Source organism: Oncorhynchus gorbuscha, linkage group LG21 (assembly GCF_021184085.1).
Source record: "Oncorhynchus gorbuscha isolate QuinsamMale2020 ecotype Even-year linkage group LG21, OgorEven_v1.0, whole genome shotgun sequence".
In the NCBI taxonomy this organism is placed as follows: Eukaryota; Metazoa; Chordata; class Actinopteri; order Salmoniformes; family Salmonidae; genus Oncorhynchus; species Oncorhynchus gorbuscha.
Genome location: NC_060193.1, coordinates 58077248 through 58104596, shown reverse-complemented (window position 1 = coordinate 58104596; position 27349 = coordinate 58077248). Strand labels below are relative to the sequence as shown.

General features: G+C 44.3%; 1 protein-coding gene across 1 annotated transcript; it reads right to left on the bottom strand.

The window, feature by feature from the left end:
- Positions 1-5667: 5667 nt before the first annotated feature.
- Positions 5668-25795, bottom strand: LOC124008343 (actin-related protein 2/3 complex subunit 2-B). Its single transcript, XM_046319531.1, has 10 exons — positions 25573-25795; positions 24518-24552; positions 24279-24391; positions 22062-22107; positions 20544-20730; positions 18834-18927; positions 15059-15185; positions 14603-14703; positions 14078-14178; positions 5668-6255 (listed from the first exon to the last, which is right to left on the bottom strand). The coding sequence occupies exons 1-10, from the start codon at positions 25644-25646 to the stop codon at positions 6234-6236; spliced, it is 900 nt and encodes a 299-aa protein (XP_046175487.1). The 5' UTR covers positions 25647-25795; the 3' UTR covers positions 5668-6233.
- Between the last annotated feature and the right edge of the window lie 1554 nt (positions 25796-27349).

The following is a 27349-nucleotide window of genomic DNA, read 5'->3' as shown; positions in this document are numbered from 1 at the left end:
TTAAACCATTTGTTTTACTCAGTTCTTTGCTCTGTGTTTGTATGTTAGCACCCAGCCCTAGTACTCTGTGAACTCTTGTTGATCCCGGTGGACTCTCTTGTGGAATTCTGTTTTTTTGTTCTTGTTTGTTTGTTTTTTAGTATCTTTTGAGGCTTTTTTTGTGCTATACCTTCCACCTTGTGGATTTACCTTTTTGTCTTGGAGGTTTACCTTTGTTCTGGTGGAATTCCTTTTGAGGTTGTGGAGTTACATGTTTTCCTGAAGAACTTCACTTTTTACTTCATTAAATACACCGTCTCAAGTACTGCCGTGTCTGCCTCATCTTCTGGGTTCTGCTGACTATTCGTGGCTCAGTTGGTTTAGTGACTATTTCTCACTCCGGAGACCCGGGTTCGTAACCGGGTCCTGACAGAAACACAGAGCCAGAAATTAACCCAGAGGCAGCCAGTTCCCAGGACCTTGTTGCCATGCTGTCCCACCACCAGGAGACTGTCCAACACCACGAAGCCACCCTGGTTCAGCAAGAGGCCTTAATGGCTAGACATTCTCATCTTCTGTTGTAGATGCTGACTTCCATAAAGCAGATATCTGATCGACTTACCCCGGCAAGAGTTCCCGTCCCAGTACCTCAGATTCACGTACCCATGGCAGTTAACCCTCTGGCTGAACCTCGTCTTCCACCTCCCCAACGGTTCTCAGGTGATCCAAGTGCTTGTAAAGGGTTTCTCACCCAATGTTCTCTCTCCTTCGAGCTGCAACCCTCGTCGTTCCCCACCGACCGGTCTAAGATCGCATATATCATCACCCTGCTGTTGGAAAAAGCCCTGGCCTGGGCTACTGCTGTGTGGGATGCCCATAGTTCCTGCTGTGCCAGCTACTCTGCCTTTGCTGAGGAATTCAAACGAGTGTTTCAAGGCCCAAGCAGTGGTCCTGACTCAGCCAAACAGCTCCTGACTCTCCACCAAGGTCGGCGCAGCGTGACGGACTATGCCATCCAGTTCCGCAAGGTGGCAGCAGCGAGTGGCTGGAACAACGAGGCGCTCACGGTGTGCTTTCTGAAAGGCCTTTCCGACACTATCCAAGATGAACTGGCCACTCGGGAACCACCGGACAAACTCGAGTCCCTGATCAAGTTGGCCTCACGCATTGACCAGCGTCTGAGAGAGAGAGAACTCAACCGTAGACCTCTAGCCCCTATCAGTCCCAGCTCCGAGTCCCCACCTTTATCCTCGCTGGCTCCACCAGAACTCATGCAGATTGGACGCATCTCCCAGGCTGAGAGAGACCGCCGGATGAGGGAGTGACGCTGTCTATATTGCGGCAAACCGGGCCATTTCCGTGTCCCGGGCTCCAGGGAAACGCTCTGTCCCGTACAGACCGGGGGGAACTGTAACGGGAAACATAACCTCCTCCCATCTGTCCAACTCCCGTCTGCTCATTCCAGTCATCCTTTCCTGGGACAACCACAAGCTTCACCTTCAAGCCTTGGTAGACTCTGGAGCCGCAGGTAACTTCATGGATGGTGTCTGGGCGAAGGAGAATGGCGTTCCCTCTGATCCTCTAAGTGACCCCATGAGGGTTACTACATTGGATGGAAGCCCTTTGGGATCTGGACTTGTCACTCATGTCACTACCTCTTTGCGACTTTCAGTTTCACAACACCAGGAATTGATGAACTTTCATTTGATCTCCTGTTCCGAGTTCCCTCTCGTCCTTGGATACCCCTGGCTTCACAGCCATAACCTCTGGATAAGAGCGTCTGCTAAATGACTTAAATGTAAATGTAAATGTAAAATAACCCTCACATCGACTGGTCTGTGGGCACTATCAAGCAGTGGCGTCCTACGTGCCAAGCTACTTGTATTTTCCCGAATTCCCCGAGTTCTACTCCCGAGTCTTTAGAATCCATCGACCTGACCCGAGTTCCTGAGTGTTACCATGATCTCAAACTGGTATTTAGCAAACAGAGGGCCACCGTGCTACCACCCCATAGACCTTATGATTGCCCCATCGAACTGTTTCCGGGCACTTGCCCCCCCAGGGGTCGGATCTTTTCCCTATCTCCACCCGAACGAGCTGCTATGGATACCTACATCAAGGACGCTCTGGAAGCAGGCCTCATGCGTCCATCCACCTCCCCGGCGGGAGCAGGGTTTTTCTTTGTGGCCAAGAAAGACGGTGGATTACGTCCTTGCATCGACTACCGGGGACTCAATGCCATAACCGTCCGTAACCGTTACCCGCTACCCCTTATGGCCACAGCCTTCGAGCTGCTCCAGGAAGCAGTTGTTTTCACTAAGCTTGACCTGCGGAACGCATACCATCTTGTGCGGATCAGACCTGGTGACGAGTGGAAGACCGCTTTCAACACGCCTACTGGTCACTATGAATACTTGGTGATGCCCTTCGGCCTGACCAACGCCCCAGCGGTGTTCCAAGCGCTCATAAACGATGTGCTTAGGGATATGCTTAACATATTTGTGTTCGTTTACTTGGATGACATCCACATCTTTTCGAGCTCTCTTCAAGAACACACAAAGCATGTCAGACAAGTACTCAAACGCCTCCTAGACAGCCATCTGTACGTTAAGCCGGAAAAATGTGAATTCCACTCATCCCGAGTACAATTCCTGGGATTTGTAGTGGAACCCGGTCGAGTCCAAATGGACCCCAGGAAGGTAGGGGCGGTAGCGAATTGGCCCACCCCCAAAGCCGTTAAGGAAGTTCAGCGTTTCCTGAGCTTCACTAACTTTTACCGCAAGTTCATCAAGAACTTCAGCTTGGTGGCAGCCCTTCTCAGATTTAACCAAGAGTGGCAATGCAAGGTTTTTGTGGGGAAGAGAAGCTGAGACGGCCTTCCAAGGACTCAAGCAGCGTGTCCTCTCTGCTCCCATCCTGATACTACCGACTACGGATGAACCGTTTGTGGTGGAGGTAGACGCCTCAGAGGTTGGTGTTGGAGCTGTCCTGTCTCAGAGGGGTGAAGACAAGAAGCTTCATCCGTGCGCTTTCTTCTCACACCGGCTTACCCCGGCTGAGAGGAACTACGATGTGGGGGATCGTGAACTCCTAGCGGTTAAGATGGCATTGAAGGAATGGAGACACTGGCTCGAGGGGGCTTCTCACCCGTATCAAGTGCTTACGGACCACAAAAATCTGGAGTATATCCAGCAGGCGAAGCGGTTGAACTCTAGACAAGCTAGATGGTCTCTTTTCTTCAATCGATTCTAGTTTATCCTCACCTATCGGCCCGGGTCGAAGAATCTCAAACCGGATGCCCTGTCCCGAGTCTACGCTCCTGCCATTCGAGATGACACTGACATGCCTGTCCTTCCTGCTGCTAAGATCATGGCTCCGATGGTGGCAAGTTGAGGATACCGTGAGACGAGCTCAAGCTATTGAACCGGACCCGAAAGGAGGTCCTGCCAATCGGTTGTTTGTCCCCAAGGCAGTGAGGACTCAGGTCCTTCTGTGGGGGCACTCCTCTCGCCTCACCTGTCACCCGGGCGTAGGTCGCACCTTGGAGTTCATCCAGCGTAAGTTCTGGTGGCCTACCATAAGAGAAGACGTTGCCCCTTTCGTCAATGTTTGCCCCGTGTGCTGCCAGGGCAAATCTTCTCACCTCCGCCCGCAAGGACTCCTTCACCCTTTACCTGTTCCCCACAGACCCTGGTCCCATATCTCGTTGGACTTTATTACTGGCCTTCCTCCATCCCATGGCAATACTACTATCCTAGTCATAATCGACAGGGTTTCAAAGGCGGCCAGGTTCGTCCCTCTGACTAAGTTACCTTCTGCCAAGGAAACGGCTGAGTTGGTAATTAATCATGTGTTCCGAGTCTTCGGCATTCCTCAAGATATGGTTTCTGACAGAGGTCCCCAGTTCGCCTCTAGGTTTTGGAAGGCCTTCTGCCAACTCATGGGGGCTTCTGCCAGTCTATCTTCAGGGTACCATCCGGAGTCCAACGGCCAAACAGAGAGGATGAATCAAGAGCTGGAAACCACCCTCCGATGCATGACTCGTAACAACCCATCCACATGGTCGTCCTTCATTGTTTGGGCCGAATACGCGCACAACACCTTGCGCTCCTCCTCCGCTGGTATGTCCCCGCACGAGTGTCAGTTTGGCTATGCCCCTCCATTGTTCCCGGACCAGGAGGCAGAAGTCAGAGTGCCTTCAGCCTTGAAGTTCATCAGACGCTGTCGGCTTATGTGGAGGAAGACCCGTCTTAATCTTATGCGTTCCTCACAGAGGTACCAACAAGCCAACAGACGTCGCCGTCCAGGGCCTACCCTGCGCCCTGGCCAGAGAGTCTGGCTCTCCACAAGAGACTTACCACTACGGGTGGAGTCTCGCAAGCTGTCCCAAAAATACATCGGTCCCTTTAAGGTTGCCAGGAGAGTTAACCCTGTTTCTTATCACCTACACTTACCCAGATCCCTTAAGATTAATCCCACGTTTCACATTTCCTTATTAAAACCTGTTGTTTTTTCTCCCCTTGTCCCGGCAGACAGACCTCCCCCTCCGCCTCGTGTCATTGGAGGCCAGCCGGCTTATACCGTCCATCGGATACTGGATTCCCGCCGGGTGCAGCGGTCCTGGCAGTATCTGGTGGACTGGGAAGGCTATGGTCCCGAGGAGCGCTCCTGGGTTCCTGCCAAAGACATACTGGACCCTGACCTCATTCGTCAGTTCAGGGCCCTCCACCCTGAGAGAGCTGGTAGGAACGTCAGGAGCCGTTCCTAGGGGGGGGATTCTGTCAGGATTTGGCCAGGGTTCCGGTTTTTGGTCACTAGATGCCCCCATTGTGCCTTTTGACCTTTTCTTTTCCCTTGATCCCCATTATTATTTGCACCTGTGCCTCATTTCCCCTGATTGTATTTAAACCCTTTGTTTTACTCAGTTTTTTGCTCTGTGTTTGTATGTTAGCACCCAGCCCTCTGAACTCTTGTTGATCCCGGTGGACTCTGGAATTCTGTTTTTTGTTCTTGTTTGTTTTTAGGTATCTTGAGGCTTTTTTGTGCTATACCTTCCACCTTGTGGATTTACCTTTTTGTCTTGGAGGTTTACCTTTGTTCTGGTGGAATTCCTTTTGAGGTTGTGGAGTTACATGTTTTCCTGAAGAACTTCACTTTTGACTTCATTAAATACACCGTCTCAAGTACTGCTGTGTCTGCCTCATCTTCTGGGTTCTGCTGACTATTCGTGGCTCAGTTGGTTTAGTGACTGTTTCTCACTCCGGAGACCCGGGTTCGTAACCGGGTCCTGACAACAAGGACTGAAGTTGTAAAGAATTGTGACTAGGACATGGCAGGTATAAACAGGTAGCCTAGTGGTTAGAGAAGCCAGCAACCGAAGGGTTGCCAGATCGAGTCCCGGGTCTTAAGGGAAAAATCATGCGGGAAGTTAGCTGGCAATGGGAGGGTTGCAGGTATCAAATCCTAGATGCCATCGCCTGCTGTTGCGCCCTTGAACAGGGCACTTAACCCCCACAATTGCGCCGTAGTATGGCAGCCCCCTTCTCCAACCTGTATGTGTACCTTTTTATCCCAACTCCTCCGAAAGACAAAGTGCAAGTCACATTTCGGTTGAACCTTGTACAATTGGACAATTAAAGTATTGTAATTGTGAGATTAAGGTCTGTGAAACCACAACACAGAAAATAATGATTTTTATAAGACTGGTTTATTTTTCCAATGACAATGGTACAGACAACATGGAAGCATAGGGAGGAAGGAAGGTAAAGAGAAGGGTTCCGAAGTTATGGACACCACCAGGGAGGGAGGGAGCAAGGAGAGGTTCTGATGTTATGGACACCCCCTGGGAGGGAGGGAACAAGGAGAGGTTCTGATGTTATTGACACCCCCAGGGAGGGAGGAAGCAAGGAGGGGTTCTGAAGTTATGGACACCACCAGGGAGGGAGGGAGCAAGGTAAGAGTACCAAATAGAGTAAAAGATATCGTATCAAAACATCATTTTTTATTTTTTTATATATATATATATATTTATATAGGACTAATAATAATCTTTTAACTATGCAAAGCAAGGAATGCCCTTTTTATTTGTTTAAGCCTCAATTTCTACTAAGAGACAACTTTATTTATAAAAGACACAGGATGTACACGCGCTGGGCGGGGCTTTAGGGGCCTGTGATACGGTCCAATGTGGAGTAGAGTCTCAGTGTGGCACGATTGGGCATGTCCAGGGGTCAGAGTGCGTGTGTGGACCAGCCTCAGCGGGAGAACGTCTTGCCCCTGAAAACAGACATAAAAAACAGTTAGCCACACAGACACTTTATTGGCAGCTCAATCCCAGGCTGTGTTACAACCAGCCGTGACTCGGAGTCCCAAAGGGCGGCACACAATTGGCCCAGTGTTGGGGAGGGTTTGGCCGGAGGAGCTTTACTTGGCTCCTTGCGCTCTATAGCGACTCCTTGTGGCAGACCGGGGACCTGCAGGCTGACTGTCAGTTAACCTTTTGCGTGTAGGGGACAGTATTTTCGTTTTTGGCTAAAAAACGTACCCATTTGAAACTGCCTATTTCTCAGCCCCAGAAACTAGAATATGCATAAAACTCTAAAGATATTGTCTGTGAGTATAACAGAACTGATATTGCAGGCAAAAGCCTGAGGAAAATCCAATCAGGAAGTGCCTCTTATTTTGAAACCTGTTCCTATGCAAGCCTATCCTCCATTTAAAGGGATATCAACCAGATTCCTTTTTCTATGGCTTCAGTCTTTAGACAGTTTCAGGCTTTTATTTTGAAAGATGAGCGTGAAGGATCACATTGCGTAAGTGGATAGGTGGGGGCTCTCAGAGTGAGTTTTTGCACAACTGAGTAAAGCCGCCATCGTTCCTCCCGCTGTTATTGAAAAACCTACACACTCGGTTGATATATTATCGAATATATATTTTAAAAACATGAAGATTGATTATAAAAAACGCTTGACATGTTTCTGTGGACATTATGGATATTATTTGGAATATACATCTGCGTTGTCGTGACCGCTCTTTCCTGTGGATTTCTGAACATAGCGCGACAAACAAACGTCGGTATTTTGGGTATAAAAATAATCTTTATGGAACAAAAGGAACATTTGTTGTGTAACTGGAAGTCTCGTGAGTGAAAACATCTGAAGAATAAAGGTAAATGATTAATTTGATTGCTTTTCTGATTCTCGTAACCAAGCTTCCTGATGCCAAGTGTACATGATGTTATGCTATCGATAAACTTACAAATGCTTGGATTGCTTTCACTGTAAAGCATAATTTCAAAATGTGTTTTGCAATATTGCACTTGTGATTTCATGAATATTAATATTTTTTAGTAATATTATTTGACTGTTGCGCTATGCTATTTGCTGAGGAAAATGATCCCGCAAATGGGATGGGTAGCACCAAGAAGTTAAAAAGTGTTTCCTCCACACATGGGTGCAGCTTCCGGGTTAAGCGGGTGGGTGGAAGCGCGGTTTGGCCGGTCATGTTTTGGAGGACGCATGACTCGACCTTCGCCTCTCCCGAGACCATTGGTGAGAAAAGGGTAAAATAAAGAAAAAAAACATACATACAGTACCAGTCAAAAGTTGGGACACCTACTCATTCCAGTTAAAAAATATTTTTATTTTTAAAAAAGGTACTCTTTTCTACATTATGGAATAATAGTGAAGAAATCAGATTTAATTTTAGATTTAAGACGCTCTTATCCACAGCGACTTACAAATTGGTGCATTCACCTTATGACCTCCAGTGGAACAGCCACTTTACAATAGTGCATCTAAATCTTGTGAGTTCTAAATCTTGTGAGAAGGATTACTTTATCCTATCCCATCCTAGGTATTCCTTAAAGAGGTGGGGTTTCAGGTGTCTCCGGAAGCTGTCCTGGCGTCGTGAGGGAGTTTGTTCCACCAAGTTTGACACAAAGTAGTCTGTGATAAATCGCACAATATGTTTCATCTGAGTATTTGTTAGTCAAAATAATCCATACACTATGCTTTTTTTTTTTACTCAAAAATGAGTTGTATGAGCTCAGGTCAATGAGGCCTTACAGGCCATAAATAGCAAATAGAAGTTCAAAACAACTTAAGTTGATAAAAGATCTAACAACATCAGATGATAATAAATGTATTATTATTGATTCATAATCCACTATAAATGGGGACGGTCATTTTGGACCGGGAAAACAGAATTAATTAACATGAAACGAACACAACAGGAGGGTTAAGGCCCTTGAGCCAATCCGTTATGTTGTGACAAGGTAGGGGGATATACAGAAGATAGACCTATTATGGCAAGAACAGTTCAAATAAGCAAAGAGAAACAACAGTCCATCACTACTTTAAAGACATGAAGGTCAGTCAATGCGGAACATTACAAGAACCTTGAACGTTTCTTCAAGTGCAGCCGTAAAAAAACATCAAGCACTATGATGATACTGGCTCTCATGAGGACCACCACAGGAAAGGAAGACCCAGAGTTCTCTGCTGCAGAGGATAAGTTCATTACAGTTATCCGCCTCAGATTGTAGCATTTATTTGGGCTGCAGAGTTCAAGTAACAGACATCAACTGTTCAGAGGCGACTGAGTGAACATGGTTGAATTGTTGCAAAGAACCCACTACTAAAGGACACTAATAAGAAGAGACTTGCTTGGGCCAAGAAACACAAGCAACGGACAGACAGGTAGAAATCTGTCCGTTGGTCTGATGAGTCCAAATGTGAGTTTGTTTCCAACCGCCGTGTCTTTGTGAGACGCAGAGTAGGTAAATGGATGATCTCCGCAATGACTGACCTTCATGTCTTATAGTAATGAACTGTCATTTCTCTTTGCTTATATGAGCTGTTGTATTGCCCCAAACATAACACTTTTTAGTATTCAGGACAAAAATGTAATTGCTTTGCCACATTTTTTTAAGCATTACTTCAGTGCCTTGTTACAAACAGGATGCATGTTTTAGAATATTCTTACTCTGTACAGGCTTCTTCCTTTTCACTCTGTCATTTAGGTTAGTATTGTGGAGTAACTACAATGTTGTTGATCCATCCTCACTTTACTCCCATCACAGCCATTAAACTCGGTTTTATAGGCACCATTGGACTCACTGTCATATCCCTGAGCAATTTCCTTTCTCTCTGGCAACTGAGTTAGGAAGAACAGCTGTATATTTGTAGTGACTGGGTGTATTGATACACCATCCAAAGTGTAATTAATAACTTCACCATGGTCAAAGGGATATTCAATGTCTGCTCTGTACATTTAAAGCCATCTACCAATAGGTGTCCTTTGCAAGGCATTGGAAAACCTCCCTGCTCTTTGTGGGTGAACCTGTGTTTGAAATTCACTGCACGACTGAGGGACCTTACAGAATTAATTGTATGTGGGATGTACAGAGATTAGGTAGTTATTTTTAAAAATCATGGACTAAGCACATTTCTACTCCTGAACTTTTAGGCTTGCCATAACAAAGGGGTTTAATCCTTATTGACTCATGACATTTCAGCTTTATTTTTTATTGTAAAAAAATTATTAAAAACATAATTCCACTTTGACATTATGGGATATTGTGTGTAGCCCACTGACATTTAAAAATATATATATTTTTGCAATTGAATCCATTTTAAATTCAGGCTGTAACAGAAGATTGGGGCGGCAGGGTAGCCTAGTGGTTAGAGCGTTGGACTAGTAACCGTTCAAACCCCCAAGCTGACAGGGTACAAATCTGTCGTTCTGCTCCTGACCAGGCAGTTAACCCTCTGTTACAAGGCCGTCATAGAAAATAAGAATTTGTTCTTATCCGACTTGCCTGGTTAAATAAAAGTTTAAAATCATATAAAGAAAGGTGGAAAAAGTGAAGGGAATACTTTCAGAAGGACCTGTAGATTAGGGCTGACAATAGTCGACTGGTCAATTGTTTGGTTGATAGTATTGAAATACAGGCCTAAGTAAGTTACGGTATTAAGACTAAACAGGATGGGCTGTTAGTCGACCTTGATTTCTTTAGTCGAGCAGTAGTAAAACATCATTATTTTAAATCATGGTGTACAGGACACCCGTCTGATTGGTGCCCGTCTGTGTGGACTGATCCATTGTGGAGGCCTTGGGGATGGCACAGTTCAAGACGTGCTACTGGAATTGTATATGGTTACATTATGGAACAACGGTACAACACAAAATAAAAATATCATTTTATAACAAATGTGCTTCCTCCAGTGTTGGATAGTGGTCAAGGTTGTGAAACACATCAGTGTGCTGTATCTACAGAGATAAAATAAATACTTGTTGCCTGTGAGTGTAAAAACCGACTGACACCGTGAGCACCAAGCCTCACGTAACAATTTCACAAATTCAGCCGTTTTTAATCTTTGCTATGCTGAAATAAAGGCTATACACTTTTTCATTAGACCAGCCTCTAGTATTACTTAGTGTTGTTTACACAGTTACAAATTGCCTGAAGTTATATTTACAATAACCCTCCTTTCCCTTATTGTTATTATTATAATAATTTATGTCTATCATTAGTAGGCTTAGTATAGCAGCCTTATATAACCACCATCAGATCTGTAGGCCTAACAGCCCATCCCGTTTAGTCTTAATACCGTAACTTACTTAGGCCTATATTTCAATACTTGTATAGGCTACTGTATCAATCATTTATTTTTTCATGTAATGACACCGCAAACCACTGGTTAGACTTTACAAAAAAAAAAAGTTGCCACACATAGATCTAATATGGACACAGAGCTTCCTAACTACCATCCTATAGGTCCTCTCTCCAATCCTGTTCCTAGAGAACTACCATCCCATAGGTCCTCTCTCCAATCCTGTTCCTGGAGAACTACCATCCCATAGGTCCTCTCTCCAACCCTGTTCCTGGAGAACTACCATCCCATAGGTCCTCTCTCCAACCCTGTTCCTGGAGAACTACCATCCCATAGGTCCTCTCTCCAACCCTGTTCCTGGAGAACTACCATCCCATAGGTCCTCTCTCCAACCCTGTTCCTGGAGAACTACCATCCCATAGGTCCTCTCTCCAACCCTGTTCCTGGAGAACTACCATCCTATAGGTCCTCTCTCCAACCCTGTTCCTGGAGAACTACCATCCTATAGGTCCTCTCTCCAACCCTGTTCCTGGAGAACTACAATCCTATAGGTCCTCTCTCCAATCCTGTTCCTGGAGAACTACCATCCTATAGGTCCTCTCTCCAATCCTGTTCCTGGAGAACTACCATCCCATAGGTCCTCTCCAACCCTGTTCCTGGAGATAGGTCCTCTCTCCAATCCTGTTCCTGGAGAACTACCATCCCATAGGTCCTCTCTCCAATCCTGTTCCTGGAGAACTACCATCCCATAGGTCCTCTCTCCAATCCTGTTCCTGGAGAACTACCATCCCATAGGTCCTCTCTCCAATCCTGTTCCTGGAGAACTACCATCCTATAGGTCCTCTCTCCAATCCTGTTCCTGGAGAACTACCATCCTATAGGTCCTCTCTCCAATCCTGTTCCTGGAGAACTACCATCCTATAGGTCCTCTCTCCAACCCTGTTCCTGGAGAACTACCATCCTATAGGTCCTCTCTCCAACCCTGTTCCTGGAGAACTACCATCCTATAGGTCCTCTCTCCAACCCTGTTCCTGGAGAACTACCATCCTATAGGTCCTCTCTCCAACCCTGTTCCTGGAGAACTACCATCCTATAGGTCCTCTCTCCAACCCTGTTCCTGGAGAACTACCATCCTATAGGTCCTCTCTCCAACCCTGTTCCTGGAGAACTACCATCCTATAGGTCCTCTCTCCAACCCTGTTCCTGGAGAACTACCATCCTATAGGTCCTCTCTCCAACCCTGTTCCTGGAGAACTACCATCCTATAGGTCCTCTCTCCAACCCTGTTCCTGGAGAACTACAATCCTATAGGTCCTCTCTCCAACCCTGTTCCTGGAGAACTACCATCCTATAGGTCCTCTCTCCAACCCTGTTCCTGGAGAACTACCATCCATCCTCCAACCCTGTTCCTGGAGAACTACCATCCTATAGGTCCTCTCTCCAACCCTGTTCCTGGAGAACTACCATCCTATAGGTCAACCCTGTTCCTCCAATCCTGTTCCTGGAGAACTACCATCCTATAGGTCCTCTCTCCAACCCTGTTCCTGGAGAACTACCATCCTATAGGTCCTCTCTCCAATCCTGTTCCTGGAGAACTACCATCCCATAGGTCCTCTCTCCAATCCTGTTCCTGGAGAACTACCATCCCAGCGCTCCATAACATTTCTTGATCTCCAGTATTTACTACAACTAGTCAAATTTATTCCAGACATCTGACTTCCCTTTTACCTCCTGCACAACCAGTAAACATTCCCGTTAAGAGTTTGTCACATCCTCTGCATCCATTTTGCCCTCAAGTGTGTTATGGTGTTCAGTGTTTGTTAGAACCAATTTATTGATGTGACTATGATATGCTATAGGTCAGGCCCTATTGGTCACGAGCATGCAAAGCATACATGTGTCACGTAAAGAGAGCAGGGGTTGAGGGAATAAGCAATAAACAGTGTTGATGTGTGGTGGTTGCTGCAATAGAGAGGATAGAGAGAGACAAAGGGTGTTCGTCAGTCGCTCAATGTTTTTTAGTTTTTTTTAACAGAGCAAGTCTGAACCAGGCCCAGCACAATCAAATCAATTGTGGTCTGACTCCCTCTAGTCATTTGGGTCTTAATTATTTCATCAAACAGTTTGCGTAAAGCATTAGACCAGCTCAGTATATATATATAGTTGATTTGATTAAAAGACATTTGATGTGTCTATATGGAAAAATACACGTTTAAAAATGTTGACCAATAGATTGGTTGAAAGAACAGACGACTCTTGGTCAACACACAAAAGGTCAGCACATATGGCCTCCATGCAAGAGTTTAAAAAATACAGATACCACACCTTCCAACTAAATGTTGACCCAACTATGTCAACTACCGCTGACTAAATCCCAGATTGTGAAACAAGAGTACACCCCTGCTTCATTCCACCCAGAGCGGAGCTCCCTGAGGATCAGTGGCATAGAAGTCCCCAGAGTCACAGTTAAATATTCATATTTAGACAAGGCCTCTTCTGTTTCAGAGAGGGGGGAGTGCTGGTCAGATCCACAGATCCCACACAGCAATAGGGACCAAACCGAGTGTGCGAGCGTGTGGGGGGAGCTTGTAAAAATTCCACCTGAGCCCACTTCAAACAGCGCTGCTCGTGTCAAGTCAGTTCTAGTAGTACACACACAATGAACACAACTGTTGAAACAAGACAGCCCTCACAAACACCGTAGCCTACAGACAAGAACATTACAGGAGAGTTCTAAGGAATCTGTAGAAGCCATTATTTTATCAGCTTCTAAGGAACCTCTACAATCCATTATCAGCTGTGGTTTGGGTGAAGGCTGCAACTTGGTACCAGAGACGTAGAGAGAGTACACACTTTCACCCTGGCTCTCTCTCTCCATCTGACTGCTGTTCACCACACAGGCGCTGAGGAGTGTGTGTTTGGTGTTGGTATTTAATTAAGAAAGGAATGTTGAGGTGGGCGAGGGACATGAAAACATTTCACACACAAAATAAAGCATTATCAGGGACAATAAGATCTGGGGACATGGTGAAAGTAGCCCGTGTGCTTCAATAAATGATAACAGATTAACTGATCTGATCTTTGAGAACAGGCTGCACTCACAGGCACACACAGCAGGGTGAACTTCCCATATGACTTGTTTTAAAGGACAGAAGTGTCCTACAGGCAGTGCTGCTAGAGTCAACGTTACCCACATCCCAGTGAACCCAATGACTGGCAGTGGAATAAGTCAGACCTGGGTCCAAATAGTATGTTCATTTTCTCAAATACTTTGAGCGTTTTGCTCGAGCATTGGCTGGAGTGCCAGGTGGGCGGGGCATGCACTTTTGGGACTATTCCATTAGTTACAGGCAAGCTCAATCAAGCACAGTCCAGGTATGGGACCATATTTTAAAAGCATCTGAGAGTAGGTGTGCTGATCTAGGATCCCCTCTCACATAAACATGTATCCAACGCTGGAGTGCAGAGCAGCAGTAACTTACGACATGGTCTTCATCTCCTTCTTCTCAGCGTCGGGTCGAGCCCTGTTCAACACCTTGAGGAAGTCAGAAGTCTTAGCCCTCATACGTGTGTGGATGTAGGCCTGGAAGGGGGGACGACGACGACACAGAGACATACCTTAATACACACCTACTGAACCAACAGCTCACTGACACGTACTAATTGACCTCAACTCATACCAGGCAGGAATCTGAAAAGCACATATTTACACGCCCGTAACAGTTTACGATGGAAAGCCCATCAGATACCTTTATGATCACAGACTGCAGGGTTTTACCGTGCTAGTGCCGGTAAAGTTATTCCCTCAACCCTTACTTAAAGCTATGTCCAGGAAACTGTTCCTTTACATGGTAGTGCAGGTATGGTAGGGCCCTAGTAAGGGCAATAGTTAGTGCTCATCAAGGAGCACTATAATGGGTAGTGCAGGTATAGTAGTGTCCTAGTTAGGGCAGTGCAGAAGTTGGGACTAATAGGGTCCTAGTTAGTATACTAGTTAGGGAAGTCACCTTGGAGCACTTTATGTGGTAGTGCAGGTAGTCCCTGAAGGTGTGGATGAGGTTGATGGTGTTGTCTCTGGCGTTGGCGTTGGTGTGACGTGGGAACAGGACTGAGAGGACATGAGAAATAACACACATTACCACAAAGACATAGGAATTAGGCGGATGACTGACCTGATATTCAAGCTAATGTTTGTTCATGATCATCCACTGACTAATTTCTATCATGTTACTAGAGTTGGAAAACGACTAATTAATTGCATGTCTAGTTTAAATTAAAATATATATATATTTAACAGTCACACAATTCAGCTCTAGGCACCTTCTTGTACAGTAAACCCATGTAATTCACAGGAAGGCCCAACATCCCATTTGGAAGAATCCAGGAATCAGAATAGAATAAGCAGAAAATCCAGAATCCTCCAACCAGGATTTGTGGAAAACCTGGGAATGGTTGGTACAAACCGAAGGTGATGTAGCCGATGTTGTCTCCAACGGCGGCGTCAGTGTCCTTCAGCTCCAGGGGCGGCTCCCGGTGGCTGAACAGAACCTGGGGGGCAGTGTGACTGGCTCGCCGACCCTCCTTAAACTCCTACACACAGAGAGAGCAATACAGACAGACAGTGAGACACATACAGAGAGCGACACACACTAAGGCTGTCCATGACAAATACCTAATAGTGTCGAGAGCAAATAAGATATTTCATAAATCATTTGCACAGACATGGAGGTGATGGAGTTTCTGCATTACTGTAGTGAACTACCTTTAGGCAACAGGGCAAAGATACTTTGGCAACCTTTCTCCTTTTCACAACCATATGGACATACATACTGTATTGTAATTACATCATTTTGTAATGTACATAGTAGAGGTCGACCGATTATGATTTTTCAACGCCGATACCGATTATTGGAGGACCAAAAAAGCTGATACCGATTAATTGTCTGATTTTTAAAAATGTATTTGTAATAATGACAATTACAACAATAGTGAATGAACACTTATTTTTTAACATCAATAAAATCAATTTAGCCTCAAGTAAATAATGAGACATGTTCAATTTGGTTTAAATAAAGCAAAAACAAAGTGTTGGAGAAGAAAGTAAAAGTGCAATATGTGCTATGTAAGAAAGCTAACGTTTCAGTTCCTTGCTCAGAACATATGAAAGCTGGTGGTTCCTTTTAACATGAGTCTTCAATATTCCCAGGTAAGAAGTTTTAGGTTGTAGTTATAGGACTATTTCCCTCTATACCATTTGTATTTCATTAACCTTTGACTATTGGATGTTCTAAAAGGCACTTTAGTATTGCCAGTCTAACAGTATAGCTTCAGTCCCTCGCCTCGCTCCTCCCTGGGCTCGAACCAGCAACACAACGACAATTAGAGCGTTCTAACTAGCTAGCCATTTCACTTCGGTTACACAAGCCTCATCTCGAGAGTTGATAGGCTTGAAGTCATAAACTGCGCAATGCTTGACGCACAACGAAGAGCTGCTGCCAAAACACACGAAAGTGCAGCTTGAATGAATGTTTACACGCCTGCTTCTGCCTACCACCGCTCAGTCAGATACTTAGATACTTGTATGCTCAGTCAGATTATATGCAACCATGTGTAGTTAACTAGTGATTATGATTGATTGATTGTTTTTTATAAAGAAGTTTAATGCTGTAATGTTGCAAGATTAGATCCCCCGAGCTGACAAGATGAAAATCTGTTGTTCTGCCCCTGAACAAGGCAGTTAACCCACCGTTCCTAGGCCATCATTGAAAATAAGAATGTGTTCTTAACTGACTTGCCTAGTTAAATAAAAAAGGTAAAAAAAAAAAACATTTAAATGTAGGCAAATCCGCACCCAAAATACCGATTTCCAATCGTTATGAAAACGGCCCTAATTAATCGGCCATTCCGATTAAATCGGTCAACCTCTAGTACATAGTGCTGCCAAGCTTGTTTTAATCATGCGAGAGGTGGTTCCTGTTAAGGGTGATGAAAACTTGAGTAGGGAGGCACGATATCAGTGAACATATCGGAATCTGACAATATTAGCTAAACATGACGACATCGACAAAATATTTCTAGTTTAACGCTGATGTGCAATACCGATGTCAAAGCTGACGAGCATACCTATAATGTAATGTAATGACGCCACGTAAAATGTTGAGCTACACAGTAATCCTAACCTGGCCCACCATGTCTGCTGTGTGGATCGAGCACTCAACAAGACAAGCAGTCATTTGAAAGAGTAACAACATTTCAGCGAGACAACTCAATGGCCAAATCCATTAACGCAAAGATAATGGAATTCGTTGTCCTTGACAACCATTCTCTGTCGTGGGTGATGTTGGCTTTCGCCGACTGGTCGAGCACCGATACACACTACTAAGTGTGCTATTTTTCAGATGTTGCCCTACAGGAGTTACACAGTAATAGCATCACTGCTATTAGCTTCACGACTGACATTTGGACCAGCGATATCAGCATGCTGAGTCTGACAGCACAGTGGGTCGACAAGGATTTCAGAATGAGGAAGGTCATATTTCATGCTCATGAATGTGCTGGTTGTCATACTGCTGCTGCCGCCATTTCAATGGCATTTGAGAACATGTTTGAAACATGAACACAGTAGCTAGCTCCATTCAAAACAACCGACTGGAGAAATAAGCTGATCAACTGCAGCCGTGATGCCCTCTGTCACGACATTGAAATGCCTGCTCAACAAAACTGCCCACACAGGCTGTGAACAAGCGAGTCGGTGGCATTCTCTTTACTGTGTCGCCACCATGCTCAATGCCATGTACAAGGACTGCTACCTCCATGCAAACAAGAGACAGGGTTTATGTGAAATGTTACACAGCTGGACAAGATGGAAACAGACACAGTGACAGTGGGCACCGAGGAAGAGAGACCAGGACAAGATGGAAACAGACACAGTGACAGTGGGCACCGAGGAAGAGAGACCAGGACAAGATGGAAACAGACAGTGACAGTGGCCACCGAGGAAGAGAGACCAGGACAAGATGGAAACAGGCACAGTGACAGTGGGCACCGAGGAAGAGAGACCAGGACAAGATGGAAACAGACACAGTGACAGTGGGCACCGAGGAAGAGAGACCAGGACAAGATGGAAACAGACACAGTGACAGTGGGCACCGAGGAAGAGAGACCAGGGCAAGATGGAAACAGGCACAGTGACAGTGGGCACCGAGGAAGAGAGACCAGGACAAGATGGAAACAGGCACAGTGACAGTGGGCACCGAGGAAGAGAGACCAGGACAAGATGGAAACAGACAGTGACAGTGGGCACCGAGGAAGAGAGACCAGGACAAGATGGAAACAGACACAGTGACAGTGGGCACCGAGGAAGAGAGACCAGGACAGGACAAGATGGGCACCGAGGAAGAGAGACCAGGACAAGATGGAAACAGACACAGTGACAGTGGGCACCGAGGAAGAGAGACCAGGACAAGATGGAAACAGACAGTGACAGTGGGCACCGAGGAAGAGAGACCAGGACAAGATGGAAACAGACACAGTGACAGTGGGCACCGAGGAAGAGAGACCAGGACAAGATGGAAACAGACACAGTGACAGTGGGCACCGAGGAAGAGAGACCAGGACAAGATGGAAACAGACAGTGACAGTGGGCACCGAGGAAGAGAGACCAGGACAAGATGGAAACAGACAGTGACAGTGGGCACCGAGGAAGAGAGACCAGGACAAGATGGAAACGGACACAGTGACAGTGGGCACCGAGGAAGAGAGACCAGGACAGAGAGCTGAAACTTCACTGCTTGACATGCATGATGAAATCCTGGTTGAGAATGAAACGACTGAACAAATTAACAACGAAACAGCACAGCAAGTAAGTGAAAGAAATTAGTTTTGATTATGTTTTACTGGTAATGGGGACATAAGTACAAATCGTTATTTACAATGACTGCCTAACCCGGATAACGCTGGGCCAATTGTGCACCGCCCTATGGGACTCCCAATCACGGCCGGATGTGATACAGCCTGGATTCGAACCAGGTACTGTAGTGACGCCTCCTGAACTGAGATGCATTGCCTTAGACTGCTGCACCCATGCGTGTTTTAACTAATTAACAGTACTAGAATGCTTAAAAGGCCACTAAAATGTTAAATATCGGTATCTGTTTTTTTTTGGCAAGGAAAATATTGGATATCAGCCAAAAATGTCATATCGGCGCATCACTACTTGAGAGAGAAATATTGTTTCACCTGCATGAATACTTTCCCAAGGATGACATCATCGTCGTCTTTGAACACAGTGCTGAACACCACCGTCACTCTGTCCTTCTTGGCCTCCAGATACCTGAGGACAAACACAGGAACATGTCAACAACCAGTAGTCCCCTCGGTGACATGGAATACTGGCAGTAAAAAAAAAGGTTTCTTAGATTTAAAAATATACACAGTACCAGTCAAAGGTTTAGACACCTTTCCTTTTCTTTTTACTATTTTCCACATTGTAGAATGAAGTGAAGACATCAAAAATATTAAATAACACATATGGAATCATTTTATATTTGAGATTCTTCAAAGTAGCCACCTTTTGCCTTGATGACCGCTTTGCACACTCTTGGCATTCTCTCAACCAGCTTCATGAGGTAGTCACCTGGAATGCATTTCAATTAACAAGTGTGCCTTGTTAAAAGTTCATTTGTGGAATTTTGTTCCTTCTTAATGCTTTTGAGCCAATCAGTTATGTTGTCACATGGTAGGGGTGGTATATAGAAGATAACCAAGTCCATATTATGGCGAGAACAGCTCAAATAAGAAAAGAGAAATGACAGTCCATTATTACTTTAAGACATGAAGGTCAGTCAACACAGACATTTAAACTTTGGAAGTTTCTTCAAGTGCAGTCGCAAAAACTATCAAGCGCTATGATGAAACTGGCTCTCATGAGAACCGCCACAGGACAGGAAGACCCAGAGTTACCTCTGCTACCTCTGCTGCATAGGATAAGTTCATTAGAGTTAACAGCCTCAGATTGCAGCCTAAATAAATGCTTCAGCGTTCAAGTAACAGACACATTTCAACGTCAACTGTTTAGAGGGGACTGCGTGAATCAGGCCTTCATGGTCGAATTGCTGCAAAGAAACCAACTAAAGGACACCAATAAGAAGAGACTTGCTTGGGCCAAGAAACACGAGCAATAGACTGACCTTCATGTCTTAAAGTAATGATTGACTGTAATTTCTCTTTGCTTTTTGAGCTGTTCTTGCCAAATATGGCCATCTTTTGTATACCTCCCACTCACTACCTTGTCACAACACAACTGATTGGCTCAAATGCATTATGGAATGAAATTTCACAAATTAACTTAAATAGGCACACCTGTTAATTGAAATGCATTCCAGGTGACTACCTCATGAAGCTGGTTGAGAAAATGCCAAGAGTGTGCATAGCTGTCATCAAGGCAAAGGGTGGCTATTTGAAGAATACCTTTTTGGTTACTACACGATTCCATAGGTGCTTTTCATAGTTTTGAAGTCTTCACCATTATTCTACAATGTAGAACATAGTACAAATAAAGAAAAACTTGATTGAGTAGGTGTTTTTAAAACTTGACCGGTAGTGTGTGTGATTGAGATATAACACACTTCAAAACTTTATTCCTGAGGATTTATTTTATACTGTTTTGTCATTTTTTAATGTGTTACTCAGTGTTTTTATGGGCTATAGCAGTAAAGGCAAAATTCTATATTTCAACAAGTAATTGTTTTGATACCTACAGGGGTCCTAAAATTCAAAATCAAATAACTAAATGATCTATGTCATGACCACCTTAACACAATTCCATGTTTTAGTAGAAGCCCCCCACCCAAAGCCTCAGACATTTAGTCGTCAACAACAAATAGCATCCTTGTTTTGTCTATTGTTACTTCTATACATTTTCATCCAGGCAGTGCAGAGGCCACCTACATGGACTCGTCGTCTCTGTAGTGGACCACGGCCCTCGTCTCTCCCTCCTTGCCCTCCTCCTGGAACTTGAAGTACTTCTCAAACACCGAGGCGAAGCAGTTCCTCTTCAGCATGCCCGCCTGGTGGATCACTTCCTCCTTATTGGCCGGGACCGCATCCAGGTCAAAGAGCAGGGACACGTTGTAGCCTAGAAGACAGCCAATTAAAGACAAGATCAGCTATTGTTCGATATAATTATTAAATCGTTAGAAAACTTCTTAGTAAGAGGTTTACTAACTATGACATGGTGTCAATCTCTGAGGGGAATGGGGGTCAAACCCAGCCTATAGCAAATGACAATAAATACTAATAAAAACCAAATTCTGCATAGACTTTCCAACAAAGCAAACTAAGCAACAAAAAAACAACAACGTTTTGGCCTAAATGCAAACCGTTAGACCTGGTGCCAACCAAAGACAGCGTATGACCCAGTAAACACTATCTATAGTTTCAATCATGGAGGAGGATGTGGGTGCATGGTGTTATTTTAACTGAATGTGTCTAAACTTCAGGCTGTGGAAAAAACTAAAGCAGGAAAACAAGAAGCAGTTGTTTATTTTTTACATTTGAGTCATTTATAGTGATTTACAGTCCCAGCTAGGTGGTGGGACAACCACATACAGTATCTCAGTCCCAGCTAGGTGGTGGGACAACCACATACAGTATCTCAGTCCCAGCTAGGTGTTGGGACAACCACATACAGTATCTCAGTCCCAGCTAGGTGGTGGGACAACCACATACAGTATCTCAGTCCCAGCTAGGTGGTGGGACAACCACATACAGTATCTCAGTCCCAGCTAGGTGGTGGGACAACCACATACAGTATCTCAGTCCCAGCTAGGTGGTGGGACAACCACATACAGTATCTCAGTCCCAGCTAGGTGTTGGGATCTCAGTCCCAGCTAGGTGGTGGGACAACCACTACAGTATCTCAGTCCCAGCTAGGTGGTGGGACAACCACATACAGTATCTCAGTCCCAGCTAGGTGGTGGGACAACCACATACAGTATCTCAGTCCCAGCTAGGTGGTGGGACAACCACATACAGTATCTCAGTCCCAGCTAGGTGGTGGGATCTCAGTCCCAAGGTGGTGGGACAACCACATACAGTATCTCAGTCCCAGCTAGGTGGTGGGACAACCACATACAGTATCTCAGTCTCAGCTAGGTGGTGGGACAACGACATACAGTATCTCAGTCCCAGCTAGGTGGTGGGACAACCACATACAGTATCTCAGTCCCAGCTATGTGGTGGGACAACCACATACAGTATCTCAGTAATAGTTAGTACATTTTTCCTGAATAAAGTAGCTAACTATCAGCAAAGTCAGTGGTAGTAATATAAGTGTGGGTGTTGGACCTCCGTAAGGGATAGGCTATATGACGTGCTGTGGATAATTCTCTGAGTAGTTGGAGTCATTAACATGGTGACAGTGGAAACTTACATAGGGAGAGTGGACCGTAGTTACATAATACTTACACGCCTCGGGTGAAACAAGGAAGTTCCCATAGACCCGCTTCAGCAGCTGGAAGGAGGGAGGGATTTGGTGTGTTATTATGGACAGTAACAGATAAATGCCCCGACGGAGTCAGACCCCAGCTATGCAACATCAGAGAGCCAGAGTGGACTGGTAGAGGTGGATGTCTCAGTGTAGATAATGGTAAGATCATAAGCCTTCCCCTAAAACAACAGTTACCCGTCAATGTGGAATCACTGGAATGCAGCAGAGTTCTGATCAAAAAAGGCAATAATATGCAAATCCAGCGTACACATGTCAAAACAGAGATGGCATAACTTCTATTATAAGAAGATGTACTGAAACTCAGTTTCCTCTACAGTAAAACTGCAAGAGTGCACCATTGTGACACATGTATTTATTTATTGTGTAAATCTATTATGTAACACGTAAAGCGGAACATTTCCCCACACGAAAATGTGTTTTGTGGGTTAGTGAAGAAAGGTGACAAGGTGTACCAAATTTACACTTAGTGACTGAAAAGGACAGGGCTTGATTAGTTGAACATGTTCTCATAAGGCCACTGTTTTTGCAGTAGTTAAAATAGCTTTTTATACCACTACAATGAAGAACGGAGCTGGAAGTAGGACACAAGGCAATGAAGGTAGACATTCATTTTCTATGGTCAGGTGACAGGACTGGGACATGATTTAGTCCTTTAAAAACACACCACAGTGCAGCAAGTGATAGGTGTTCCTTTCCACAGCTCTTTTCCTCCATGATCTTCAAGTGCTCGACAGGTAAAAGCAGTACTGTTAAAACCTATCCAGTCCTTTGATTCAGTAGTGCTCACAGAGAGTAAGAAAACAAGGACTGGTAGACTACAGGAAAGCAGTCATGGTGTTCATTAGGCAACATTTAGCTGTCTCAGTCAGCACTTCCTCCTTATAGGGTGAGTCATAAAGCACTTCCTGTTTCTATAAGAAACCACTGCTGCTGCTTTCTTCCATACATGGTGAGGATGTACAAAGCCCTGACATCCTGCTTTACAGACATGCTCCTTTTCAACCAAAAATAAAACATCTACTCTGACACATTCTAAACTACAATTGAAGCTATGATGAGTGCCATGGGTTAGTTTACAAGCACTACATTTTTGTAATTTAGCAGACGCTCTTATACAGAGCAACTTACAGTAGTGAATGCATACATTTTCATCCTTAAAAAAAATCTCATATATATATATATATGACTCGTTTCAGGAAACTAGCTGTATGTCACACGTCACTACTTCACAAGACCTCCATTTGAACATAAAAAAATAAAAGTTTAAAACAAAATGTATTTTTAGCAAGAAATGCATTCTGGAAGAATGCCTTAATAACAAACTTGTATGCCATATGTAAAAACAAGTAAAGTTGTTAAATTATGAGCCTAGTTGGTTTAGTCATGGAAAGATACAGCATCCTTCCTGCTGGCAATGATTGGCTGAGAAAAGGAGTGGGCTGGACATGCTGCGAGGGGGCTGGACATGCTGGTCTGCCATGTAGTACGCTTCTGTCTATAATCTGAACTGGTCAGTATGTGTAGGTAATCCTTTTTAATGCGGATTTAAAAAAATCTATATTTAAAAAAGAGATAAGATAATAGAACTGCATAAGTGTTGCTCTCCTCTTTCTTGAGGACTGAGTTCTGAAATCAGTGGAATTAGAGTATGATATCTAAGGAGAAAATTCTGGCATTTGATTGCAAATATGCAGAGGGAGTCCAAAAGTTAAATCTTTGGTTATTTAGTACATAGCCTCACATGTGAATCATTAAAGAGATGGGTGGGGCTAAAGCTTAAAAGGGTGTGAACGATGCTGAATGGGTGTAGACAAAGAAAAGCTCTCCATAGGTACCAAAATATTCAAGGAACATTTTCTCAAAAGTGAGGTTACATGTTTATCAACTTTCAAAGCAGAATTACTTTCCCAATGTTACTCAGCTGTAGTGTATGATATACCATTTTCTAGCGCCGAGACTCTACCTTTATCCAATGTAAAAAAACATTTTTAAAATTTCTTTTTGCTACACAAGACCGAATCAAGCCAGTCGGTCACATAAACTGCCCCCCCCCGGGAATCGAACCCACAACCCTGGCGTTGCAAGCACCATGCTCCAACTGAGCTACACAGGACATATCCATCGATTGAATGAAGGGCAAGGGAGGTACAGATGCTGGTGTGTGTGTCTGTCACCTCATCAGCTCCGTGCTCCTGCAGCTCCTTGTAGAACTTAAGGGAGATGCTGACCATCAGCTTGGTCTTGTCCCCATCGGGGTTGGAGATGTGGTAGAGGACACCATCAAAATCTACAGTTCAGAGAAAAGCCATCAGTTACAAACAAGCACCCACCTGGAAAACTCACTCCTGAAAATAGCATAATATTGTTAAAACTGCATGCTACTGGAAATATTAACCACTAGTCCTCAACTCACCTGCAAATGTCACCTCCACTGCCTCTGGTTTAGTCCTACAAATAGAGGATTATATGTCAAATATGTATGAAACTGAATGCATGATAATATAACACATTCAGCCATGTTTTGTTGAGTAGTTGTTAACTATAGACAACGCTTAATTTGCTGCCAGTATAATAATATTCTGCAGCAGCAGTTACCATGTTGGCATATTTGTGTAAAACCATTTTGGTTTTCGTGCAACTTGCAATTGCATTTCAAGAAACCACTCATTGGGGTTTAGAAGTTGTCTATAACAGCAGTTCCTCTCCCCAGAGAATTGCACTGACATGACCCAACTTGGGGATGCTGGAATGCGGAAGAGGCCAACAACGCGATGGCTAATATATTGCTAGCTATACTCGTTAGCAGCTATCTAGTCTGATTATTCTCTATTCGTTTCATTGAAATTGAACGACTCTAGCTAATACAAGGTTAACCCATAACGATTACGTTCGCTTTCTCAATTCAAAGCGATGAAAGATGAAAGCAAACTAGTTAGCTAGCTACTATACCATGAACTAGAAAAGCAGGTTCCCTTTTACTGCGGTGATTAGCATAGCAGCCAGTTATAGGTATAGTTAGCTAGCTAACAATACGTCTGTACATGTTATATGAAAGCCACCATCACAATTTAAAAATTGGCAGTTCATTGGGACAATAAATGAATGCCGACAAGTACACGTAAACTAGAGTTCGCTTAGCGTTACCCCCTTATTGGGGCTAGACAGTTATTAGATAGGCTTCCCCTGCCCAGCTAGTCTAGCTAGCCAAAGCTAACCAGTGACAGACACACCCCATTATTCCGGCTAAGCGATGCCTCTTGCAGAGGCTCGTGCCTCTTTATTCAGTTAAACCAGAATATTACTGTACGTGTCAAATATATCGTCACTGTTCTGTCAATTCCACCAGCCGCACATTTTCCATCCATAATTCATTCATTGTCGAGCAAATAATACTGGCCAGACATTAAGATACGGCTACTGTTAGCTATTCGGTAGCTAGCAAGCTAGTCTGGAACAATGATTTCTCACCCATTGGATGCACCGTCAAATTTCAACGTCAGCGTCTCTTCTATAATCCGGTTGTTGATTTCTAGCAGAATCATTGCAGCGGACTGGGGAATACGTTTTTATCGAAATATAAAATGTTTTAGATCCTTAGGCTTCTTTGTGTCAAATTCTGCAAATGTTCCTTCCCTGACAGACCGCTTCCGCCGAGTCTTCCGTCTGTCGGCTCTTCCGCTTATTTCATTCCGGACCCCAAAGCAAGGTTGCTCACAGCACAGCCTGTAAGATTGTGGTTGATATTGGTCTAGATATAAAATGTGCACACTGATTGCTTCAATTTTTTTATTATGAACTGGGTGGTTCGAGCTCTGAATGCTGATCTGCTGACAGAAAGTCGTGGCAGATCACACCGTATACAAGGAGTATGACAAAACATGTATTTTTAACGCTCTAATGAAATGACATTGGTAACCAGTTTATAATAGCAATAAGGCACCTCGGGTGTTTGTGGTATATGGCCAACATACCACAGCTAAGGACTGTATCCAGAAACTCCACGTTGCATTGTGCATAAGAACAGCCATATACCACACCACCTCGGGACTTATTGCTTAAATAACTGCTCACCTTCATTGTGTGTTTTTGTCAGATAACAAAACACATTTAAATCGTTCATGGTTCCTTCTTACTCCTAGTAATAGACAAACCACAAGTTTGTAATGTAGTAGGCTATGTAATGCATATATGAAATATACTGTATATATACAGTATCAGTCAAACGTTTGGAAACACCTACTCATTCAATGTTTTTTCTTTATATTGACTATTTTCTACATTGTATAATAATAGCAGAGGGAACACAGCAGAGGGAACACCCCCCTATCGACATCGATGGAACAGTAGTGGAGAGGGTAGCAAGTTTTAAGTTCCTCGGCATACACATCACAGACAAACTGAATTGGTCCACTCACACTGACAGCGTCGTGAAGAATAATAATAATAATATATGCCATTTAGCAGACGCTTTTATCCAAAGCGACTTACAGGCGCAGCAGCGCCTCTTCAACCTCAGGAGGCTGAAGAAATTCGGCTTGTCATCAAAAGCACTCACACACTTCTACAGATGCACAATCGAGAGCATCCTGGCGGGCTGTATCACCGCCTGGTACGGCAACTGCTCCGCCCTCAACCGTAAGGCTCTCCAGAGGGTAGTGAGGACTGCACAACGCATCACCGGGGGCAAACTACCTGCCCTCCAGGACACCTACACCACTGCTGCCAACACACTGTCATTGACACTGACCCAACTCCAGCCACTTTAATAATGGGAATTGATGGGAAATGATGTAAATATATCACTAGCCACTTTAAACAATGCTACCTTATATAATGTTACTTACCCTACATTATTCATCTCATATGCATATGTATATACTGTACTCTACATCATCGACTGCATCCTTATGTAATACATGTATCACTAGCCACTTTAACTATGCCACTTTGTTTACTTTGTCTACACACTCATCTCATATGTATATACTGTACTCGATACCATCTACTGTATGCTGCTCTGTACCATCACTCATTCATATATCCCTATGTACATATTTCTTATCCCCTTACACTGTGTATAAGACAGTAGTTTTGGAATTGTTAGTTAGATTACTTGTTGGTTATCACTGCATTGTCGGAACTAGAAGCACAAGCATTTCGCTACACTCGCATTAACATCTGCTAACCATGTGTATGTGACAAATAAGATTTGATTTGATTTGATTTGTTTTTTTGACATCAACAC

Excerpts from the sequence above, each read along its gene's own strand:
- LOC124008343 (XM_046319531.1), bottom strand. The coding sequence starts at position 25,646 with ATGATTCTGCTAGAAATCAACAACCGGATTATAGAAGAGACGCTGACG. Across the intron at positions 24,392-24,517 it reads AGTGGAGGTGACATTTGCAG|ATTTTGATGGTGTCCTCTAC; the intron begins GTGAGTTGAGGA and ends TCTGAACTGTAG. Across the intron at positions 18,928-20,543 it reads TACAGAGACGACGAGTCCAT|GTATCTGGAGGCCAAGAAGG; the intron begins GTAGGTGGCCTC and ends GTTTGTCCTCAG.